The sequence below is a fragment of the Nerophis ophidion genome, linkage group LG01, assembly GCF_033978795.1.
Source record: "Nerophis ophidion isolate RoL-2023_Sa linkage group LG01, RoL_Noph_v1.0, whole genome shotgun sequence".
Classification (NCBI taxonomy): Eukaryota; Metazoa; Chordata; class Actinopteri; order Syngnathiformes; family Syngnathidae; genus Nerophis; species Nerophis ophidion.
In genome coordinates, this window is record NC_084611.1 from 63,601,244 (window position 1) to 63,611,452 (window position 10,209).

At 40.6% G+C, this 10,209-nt stretch overlaps 1 protein-coding gene across 1 annotated transcript in view; it reads left to right on the top strand.

The window, feature by feature from the left end:
- LOC133559758 (arrestin domain-containing protein 3-like) overlaps positions 1-9,935 on the top strand; it is a 28,586-nt gene extending 18,651 nt beyond the window's left edge. Inside the window, exons 5-6 of the mRNA XM_061911843.1 lie at positions 1,909-2,165; positions 9,792-9,935. Coding sequence (XP_061767827.1) covers positions 1,909-2,165; positions 9,792-9,935 — 401 coding nt within the window. The remainder of the gene's footprint in view (positions 1-1,908; positions 2,166-9,791) is intronic.
- The last annotated feature ends 274 nt before the right edge of the window (positions 9,936-10,209 follow it).

Here is a 10,209-nt window from a genome sequence, read left to right on the forward strand (position 1 = left end):
ACTATATTATTGAATTTAAGGCCATGGGAAAAGGGTGAATTGCACCGTTCAAGTTGGGAGTAAGGTTTTACTTCCGGTAAAATAGTTAAAGTATTTTGGGATCTTGATCTTTCTGTCTTGCCTCTGGTGAGGGTGGTCACATTTTTTTCCGCTCCCTTCTCCTCCCTGCTTGCTCTCTTTTGTTTTGTCTTGTCTACATTTTTTTGAAGCCTTTTTCTTTGCGCTGTCTTCAGACATGGAAATGATCAGCTGAATTCTCGACTCAATTGACAAAATCTTTTCGACGAGGAAAAGAGGTTCTGGTGAGCCTTGCTGCCCTAATGAAACCATTGCTGCGGGGTACGTGAGAGATTCCTGGGATAAATGGAGAATCATGTGCCTCTCAGTCCTTTCTATCGAGGATGTAGAAGACATCTACCTATCTGGAACAGTTATCGCGGGGCACCTGCTGATTGGGCCGGGCATTGCTCTAGTGTGCCGTCAAATTCGTAAGACGATGGCAGCCACTCAAGGAGTCCAAAGGCTGTTCGTTGCAATGGAAGACTTGGGCCGGACTGTGGGATCACAGACTGGGGCAATTTCTGAACTGAATCGCAAGATATATCACATAATGGAAAAGCTGGTTGAAAGGGAAAAAATGGATATGAGAGCCAGCATGGACAGATGGAACAGACAAGCCATTGTAATGTCTGTTTGCGGGAAAAACAAAAATCCTACTCTATGGTTTGTTTCCCTCAAATGGCCTTGACGCTGCAACAACAGGAGCAGGCTGTTCTGCAAACACCCCCCAAGGACTCCTCACTTTTGACCTCCCTCCCTCCTCAACGACACCTGGAGTCGAAGTTTTGCTTGCATGCAGAACGGCTCCAGGCCAATGGACACTACATCAACAAACCCAAGGAAATGGGCATATGCAACCCCCCCAGACTAAGCCCACTTCCCACTCCAGACTAGGCCCCCTTAAGAGCCAAGTCTAGGTTGTACTTTTTTACTCACCTTCTTCCTCAGCATTTTACCTGTTCCCCATCTTTTACAGGGCGCCTCGTGGCGACCCATCAGCGTTCTTGTTCTGTAACCCTGTACACTGTTTGTTTGACTTATCTTGAACGGGTTTGTGCTGGAAACATAGTTTCGTTGTACTTGTGCCTTGACAATAAAGTCCTATCCTATCCTATCCTTGATCACAAGTGAGAGAATGTGGGAACAGCAAATGACAGGCAAATTAGTGCAGCGTCTGCTGTAATGCAGTGACTGTGACAGACTGTTGTGATGAAGGTAGAACTGAGCAGGAGGCAAAGTTTTCGATTTACCATTTGATTTCGGTTCATACCCTCACCTTACGGTCACAAGCTTTGGGTAGTGACCAAAAGAGCAAAAGTGTGTTTCCTCTGTAAGGTGGCTGGATTGATCTTAAGATAGTAAAGAGTTCGTCTGAGAGGAGTTCGGAGTAGATCCGCTGCTCCTCAGCATTGAAAGGTGCCACTTGAGGTGGATGGGGCATATCGTCTGGATACCCCCTTGCTCGTGATGTGCTCCGGGTGTACTTATACCCGAAAGGAGTCTCCAGTGTAGACCCAGGACAAGCTGAATGGATATATATCTCAAATCTGTATATAATGTATTTAAATGCAGATTTTCTACAATATTTTAATAAATGGATCTTTAAAATATACATGGAAGTGATTGATGCTCTGGTGGTTCAGTGTGTGTGGGTTCAGTCCCAAGTCAGTGATAACCTCAACGGTTGTTTGTCTGTGTTTCTTCTGATTGACAGTCTAGATGTAGTCTAACTAACAGCCTAAGTCAGATGTGATAGGCTTCATGTCCACACAACCCTAAACAGGATAAGCAGTAAAAAAGTGGATGGATGTATACATGACTATACATGGCATGTCTCTGTTCTTGTAGGTGAAACAATGAATGTGTCTGTCCAAGTACTCAACAGCTCAACTCAAGCAGTCACGCCCAAATTTTACCTTTGTGAGAAACAGATCTTCGTCGCTCAGTCAAAAACGATTGTGCATGTAAATGAGATCCTCTTTGGGACCGGAGAATCAGTCCAAGCTCAGAGCAGTGGAACCATTCAGAATGTTCTGAGTATCCCTTCACAGCTCCCCCCGACCTTCTTCAACTGCTCAATGATTAAGCTGGAGCATGCAATCAAGGTAATCCTACACAACGCATGATAACAAACTCCAAATCTTTATAATGAATCATCCGGGTTGTCTAATAGTTAGCTACATAACTCTCAAAATTATGGGTGGATTTTGAGGAACTTTCAGAAACTTTTGAAAAAGGGATAACGAAAAAAAATGATTAGACCGCTTTGTCTTAAAGATTTCTACTATGTTACCTTTACGTTACGAAGCCCCATTCCCCATGTGCGTATGTTACCGGCTCCGCCTCCACACACAGACTGAATGACCAACAAAAGGGTTTACTCTGTTTTTTCCATTCTGCTATAGATGAATCAAAATGTTAAAATGATAATGAGAAAAACATATCTTTCCTCAGTTTTGAGTAAGTTATGTTACTTTACGATTCGAAACAAGATTTGATTTTAATAAAATATATTTTTCGGTAGAAAAAATGTTGGATTTTCGCACGCAGGTCAAAATCATCATACCACATTTCTGCATGAAATATGCTTATTTCAAAGAACAATAATCTTAGTTTTTGCTGGTAATTGGTTCTGGACAAGATCGTGATAAATTATATGGTTTTTGCAAAGTAGGACCTATTAATTACAAAAAGTATTCGCATAAAAAAATTGTTTACAATCTACTAAATCCAGGTTAAACATTACAAACCCTGTTTCCATATGAGTTGTAAAAATTGTGTTGGATGTAAATATAAACGGAATACAATGATTTGCAAATTATTTTCAACCCATATTCAATTGAATGCACTCCGAAGACAAGATATTTGATGTTCAAACTCATAAACGTTTTTTTTTTTTTTTGCAAAATATAATTGATTTAAAATTTCATGGCTGCAACACGTGCCAAAGTAGTTGGGAAAGGGCATGTTCACCACTATGTTACATCACCTTTTCTCTACACAACACTGAATAAACGTTTGGGAACTGAGGAAACTAATTGTTGAAGCTTTGAAAGTGTAATTCTTTCCCATTCTTGTTTTATGGAGAGCTTCAGTCGTTCAACAGTCTGGGGTCTCCGTTGTCCTATTTTACGCTTCATAATGCGCCACACATTTTTGATGGGAGACAGGTCTAGACTGCAGACGGGCCAGGAAAGTACCTGCACTCTTTTTTTACGAAGTCACGCTGTTGTAACACGTGCTGACTATGGCTTGGCATTGTCTTGCTGAAATAAGGGGCCTCCATGAAAAAGACGGCAGCATATGCTGTTCCAAAACCTGTATGTACCTTACTGCATTAATGGTGCCTTCACAGATGTGTAAGTTACCCATGCCTTGGGCACTAATGCACCCCCATACCATCACAGATGCTGGCTTTTGAACTTTGCGTCGATAACAGTCTTGGTGGTTCGCTTCCCCTTTGGTCCGGATGACACGATGTCGAATATTTCCAAAAACAATTTGAAATGTGGACTTGTCAGACCACAAAACATTTTTCCACTTTGCATCAGTCCATCTTAGATTATCTCGGGCCCAGAGAAGCCGGCGGCGTTTCTGGATGTTGTTGATAAATGGCTTTCACTTTACATAGTAGAGCTTTAACTTGCACACACAGATGTAGCGACAAACTGTATTTAGTGACAGTGGTTTTCTGAAGTGTTCCTGAGCCCATGTGGTGATATCCTTGAGAGATTGATGTCAGGTTTTGATACAGTCTGAGGGATCGACGGTCACGGTCATTCAATGTTGGTTTCCGGCCACGCCGAATACGTGGAGTGATTTCTCGAGATTCTCTGAACCTGTTTATGATATTATGGACCGTAGATGTTGAAATCCCAAAATTTCTTCACTTGCACTTTGAGAAACGTTGTTCTTAAACTGTTTGACTATTTGCTCACGCAGTTGTGGACAAAGGGGTGTACCTCGCCCCATCCTTTCTTGTAAAAAACTGATTATTTTTGGGAAGCTCTTTTTATACCCAATCATGGCACCCACCTGTTCCCAATTAGCCTCCACACCTGTGGGATGTTCCAAGTAAGTATTTGATGAGCATTCCTCAACTTTATCAGTATTTATTGCCACCTTTCCCAACTTCTTTGGCACGTGTTGCTGGCATCAAATTCTTAAGTTAATGATTTTTCGCAAAAAAAAAAATGTTTATCAAAAGTTATCTTTGTAGCATACTCAACTGAATATGGTTTGAAAATGATTTGTTTGTTTTTACAAGAGCACTCTAAACATTAACATAACACCACATAACCACCCTTATACTCCTTGTAATCCAATATATCACTGCTGTCTCCAGCTGATGAGTGCGCTCTGATTGGTGTGCTCACATTTAACTACTGCAGTATTTATATTTTTAATCTATTTAGCCATTCAGTCTTTCTTATATATTCACATACTTAAGGCCGCTAAAATTAAAAGGAAAAAATAAATCAAAAATTATTTTATCAAGATTTTGGGATAGCGTACGAAAGACTTTTAACCTTCCAGGTGATATATTTGTTTCCATCTTCTGCAGTCATATTACACAAAACAATGACTATGCTATTTTGACTACTTTTGAGCATACTTGCCAACCTTGAGACATCCGAATTTGGGAGATTGGGGTGAGCGGGGTTAAGGGAGGAGGAGTATATTTATAGCTCGAATTCCCTGAAATTCAAGTATTTCTTTATATATATACTTGAGTAGTGTTCTTTTATTCACACATATACACACACATAACATTACACTCTACTCATTGTTGTACGCGAAAGTGCAATGCTTTGCAGCCAGTAGCAAAGCCTTTGAAGGAGCATAGGTATGGGCAGCATCTGTGGCATTTAATTTGCAGCGAAGGAGCTAGTTTAGAGTTGAATTGTTTATCGTCGTTCTATTATGTAACTATCTTTTTTTGGACATTACTACTTGCCGTAGTTTTGAGGCAATGCATGATGGGATTCCGGATGTTGTGTGTCAGTGTATTAACTGGAATAAACACACACTGAGAAATAGCTCTGTGCTTGCCTACTTTATGGGTTATAGATAAACCTATGGATAACAGAGACATAAATTCCGGAGTCTCCCGGAAAATTTGGGAAGGTTGGCAAGTATGCCTTTGAGGTTAAAGCAGATGTGCAAATCAATAAACTGAAATCTCGGTACTGCCAGTACCAGATGATAATGCTCTAATATCAATTATCGAATCAAAATAACAATAATATTGAGACTTCATTATTTAAAATAATGAATCCCATTAACAGCAACACATTGTAAAGTAACTAAAGCATTTAGATATTGTCTAAAGGTAACACGATTGGTGAAAACTACTTTTTCTTCCTCCTAGGTAAGTACACTATATTGCCAAAAGTATTGGGCCACTGTAGAGGTTGCCCTCTAGTGGGTTCATTGGACCACCACCCACTGCCAGGAGAGTCAGAATTTCAGGGTATAACACTGTTTTATTTTCATTCAATTGTGCAAGGCTTTTGCTTTCCCGCAATGTCTCATCTTTCTGTGGCTGCTCAGCAGCACCTTAAACTCCAGCTAGGTGTCTCATTCCGGCTGCTGCTAATAAAGGCAACAGGTGATTAGATAAAAAATGCCCACCTGGGCCATCTACGCACCTGTCGCTGTCTTAGAGGCCGGTCCTGACACACTGTCTTCCGCGGCCAGCCCGCTGGCCACACCCCCCTCCACAGCAGCCCATCCAAATGATGAAAATCAGGTGTCCTAATGACTTTGCGCAAAAACAAGTGTATACAACCAAGCACTAAGGCATGGAGACTTTTTGTACAAACATTTATGAAAGAATGGGCCGCTCTCAGTGATTTCCAGCGTGGAACTGTCATAGGATGCCACCTGTGCAACAAATCCAGTCGTGAAATGTCCTCGCTCCTGAATTTTATAAAGTCAACTGTCTGCTTTATTATAAGAAAATGGAAGAGTTTGGGAACAGCAACTCAGCCACAAAGTGGTAGGCCACGGAAACGGACAGAGAGGGGTCAGCAGACGGCGTGGCGAAGTTGGGAGAGTGGCTGTGCCAGCAACCTGAGGGTTCTTGGTTCAATCCCCACCTTCAACTAACCTCGTCACGTCCATTGCGTCCTTGAGCAAGACACTCTACACTTGCTCCTGATGGGTCGTGGTTAGGGCCTTGCTTGGCAGTTCGCGCCATCAATGTGTGAATGTGTGTGTGAATGGGTGAATGTGTACAAAGTGCATTCTGTTACACTGTAGTAATTGAGTAAACAGCAACAAATGAATACAAGCAAAACGATATAATTCCTTATAACATAAATTTTATACATGTATAACATTTTTGAGCCTTTTTAAAGAAACTACATAGTATGCATCATCGCTGATAATGCAAACTACATGATGATAACATACTGACACCGCCTGAGCCGCGCCCCCTCTGCCACAAATACATTGGCAATACGTGGGCAAACACTGCCATTGAAAAATGCCCAATTTAGGCAAAAAATATGTACTTAAAAAAACATGAACAGATGTGATAGAGCAAATCCACAAACGTGCATTATGGTGAGGGATTACTGTAAATAATGAATGCCATTGCATTATCTTGTTTGATGACTTTGCTACAATTTCAGAACATTGGAGGCTCATAATCATCAGATTTTTTTCATAACGAATAATTGTATCTACAGTTCACAAACATCCACATATGCATTTTTTCATTAGTAATATGTTTGTGTTTTTTTGTTGTTTTGTTTTTTAAATAAAATGCCTACTTGCAAATATGTCTAATTAATCCTGGAAACATAATAACTGTCATCAGACTGTATCAATATAAATAAATAGTAGCATACCATGCATTATCCACATTCAAAAGATGCGCATTGGTCATGTGTAACCATTTCAAGAACCAACCAAGTTTTATGTTCTCGCTTTATGATATGGATGCATTGAGTTTTCTTTGCAAATATATTTAAATGCAAATGTGAGATTCTAATTTTAACAAACCATTTTAGTCCTCGATGGTTGCTGTCAACTACAGTAATGCAAATCCAGGTCATTGGAAATTTGAGCTACTACTCAATTAATCAGTTAGTTGTTGTCAGTGTTCCAGGTAAACTGATCTGGCAACCTCAGGCAACTGTGAAAGTCGGACAGGTTGTTTACCACTCAAATCACATTGTCGTGTGGTTCATCCATGTCTATAGAGTAGATCCCCAAGTGGTCTCGGAATGTAACCTCTGTGGAAAAAATAAATAAATGCAGGAAATAGACACCCATTAAAAACGTGTATTTTGGACACTTTGAATTATGATGCTGGAGACTCTCCTCCCCATCCAAACTGTCCTGCTAGCTTGTTGTTAACATTTTCCTTCATTTTGGATACATTTATGCAATAAAAGTGAAGGTTGTTATTAGTAGATCAGATTTAGTCCTAATAATCTTCCTTGTCTCTTTTTATTTGTTCACACACAGTGGAACAAGCTGACAAGGTAATTTCAAATAAACATAATTCAGGTTGCTAAATATACCTCATGCATTCCCATTCATCCATCCATTTCCTACCGCCTATTCCCTTTGGGGGGCGCTGGTGCCTATCTCAGCTACAATCGGAAAAGGCGCGGTATACCCTGGACAAGTCGCCACCTCATCCCATAGCCACCTCATGCATTTATGAAACACATTTTATTTGAAAAAATATATACACTATATTGTCAAAAGTATTTGGCCAACTGCATTAACTCACATATGAACTTGAAGTGCCATCCGATTCCTAACCCATAGGGTTCAATATGATGTGAGTCCACCTTTTGCAGCTATTACAGCTTTAACTCTTCTGGGAAGGCTGTCCACAAGGTTGCGGCATTTGTTCATAGGAATGTTCGACCATTCTTCCAAAAGCGCATTGGTGAGGTCACACACTGATGTTGGTCAAGAAGGCCTGGCTCTCAGTCTCCGTTCTAATTCATCCCAAATGTGTTCTATCGCAGTGGTCCCCAACCTTTTTGTATCCGCGGACCGGTCAACGCTTAGTAATTTGTCCCGTGGCCCGGGGGGGTGTCCTTTTTTTTCTTATTTTTTTTTATTTTCTTTGTCATGAAAAAGGGACGTTTTTGTCATGAAAAAGGGAGTTTTTTGTGGTTGGTGCACTATTTGTAAGTGTATATTGTGTTTTTTATGTTGATTTAATAAAAAATAAAAAATAAAAAAATATATATATATTTTTTTTATTATTATTTTTTTTTTAATAAAAAATTATTCTGCGGCCCGGTACCAATTGGGCCACGGCCCGGTGGTTGGGGACCACTGTTCTATCGGGTTCGGGTCAGGACTGTGCAGGCCAGTCAAGTTTATCCACATCTTGCTTTGTGCACTGGTGCACAGTCATGTTGAAAAAAGAAGGGGCCAGCTCCAAACTGTTCCTACAAGGTTGGGATCATGGAATTGTCCAAAATGTTTTGGTATCCTGGATCATTCAAAGTTCCTTTCAGTGGAACTAAGGGGCCTAGCCCAACTCCTGGAAAAACAACCCCCACACCATAATTCCTCCTCCACCAAATTCCACACTTGGCACAACGAGGTCCAAAATGTACCATGCTCCTGGCATCCTCCAAACCCAGACTCTCCATCAGATTGCCAGATGGAAAAGCGTGATTTAGCACTCCAGAGAACGCGTCTCCACTGCTCTAGAGTCCAATGGCGACATGCTTTACACCAGTTGTCCCCAACCACCGGGCCGCAGAAGAATTTTGTATTAATTTTTATTTAAAAAAAATAATAATCAAAAAAATATATATAAATATATATTTTTTTTATTAAATCAACATAAAAAAACACAATATACACTTACAATTAGTGCACCAACCACAAAAACCTCCCTTTTTCATGACAAAAACGTCCCTTTTTCATGACAAAGAAAAAGAAAAAAAGGAACCCCCCCCGGGCCGCGGGACAAATTATTAAGCGTTGACCGGTCCGCGGATACAAAAAGGTTGGGGACCACTGCTTTACACCATTGAATCCGACGTTTTTCATTGTTCTTGATGATGTATGTCTTAGATTCAGCTGAACGGCCATGGAAACCCATTCCATGAAGCTCTCTGCGTACCGTACATGGGCTAATTTGAAGGTCACATGAAGTCTGGAGCTCTGGAGCAACTGACTGTGCAGAAAGTCAGCGACCTCTTTGCATTAAGCTGAAGCTCAGTCAGTTTACATGGCCTACCATTTTGTGGCTGAGTTGCTGTTGTTCCCAAACTCTTCCATTTTTCTTATAATAAAGCTGACAGTTGACTTTGGAATATTTAGGAGCGAGGAATTTTCATGATTGGATTTGTTGCACAGGTGGCATCCTATGACAGTTCCACGCTGGAAATCACTGAGCTCCTGAGAGCGGCCAATTCGTTCACAAATGTTTGTAGAAACATGCCCATGCCCAAGTGCTTGGTTTTATACACCTGTGGCCGGGCCAAGTGATTAGGACACCTAAGTCTCATCATTTGGATGGGTGGCCAAATACTTTCTTTAATATAGTGTATGTATTCGGAACAGCTTACATTTGTTCCTGGATAGCTGTTGGCGAGTATATAAAGAATCCACACTAATGGCCTGATGTAACTCCTGTAACAACTTACATATTAACTTGTGTTCACTTCACTGCAAGTTTTGAAGATTGTAATTATAACACAGGGCTCCGCAATTTAACACTGACATCTGTTTGGTTCTAGGTCACTCTTGGTGACCACCTGGCCAGAGATCCAGACATCAAACTTCCCCTAATTGTTCTCTTGGGTTCGTCCAAACCAAATCTCAAAATGAAAACTGCACCGTTCAAGCCCATGTTGAGCAGTGAAGCAAACAAATCCCGGTGAAGGTGAGAAATAAGTTGATTTTTTTTAATACTTTTGATTATTTGTATGAACTGTTTAAACTCGGCATTTAACATACACAGAGTGTCTGAAAACGTGATGGAGATAATAAAATGCATAAAACAGGGGTGTCCAAATTGTGGCCACAAAATAAACTCATCTCGGATTAAAAGCTGACTCAAAAGAAAACATTGTAACTAGCCCAAATACTGTACCCCCTAAAATGGAACCTGTAAAACAAAACGGCTGCCAGCCTGTGCATCTTACTGATGATCAT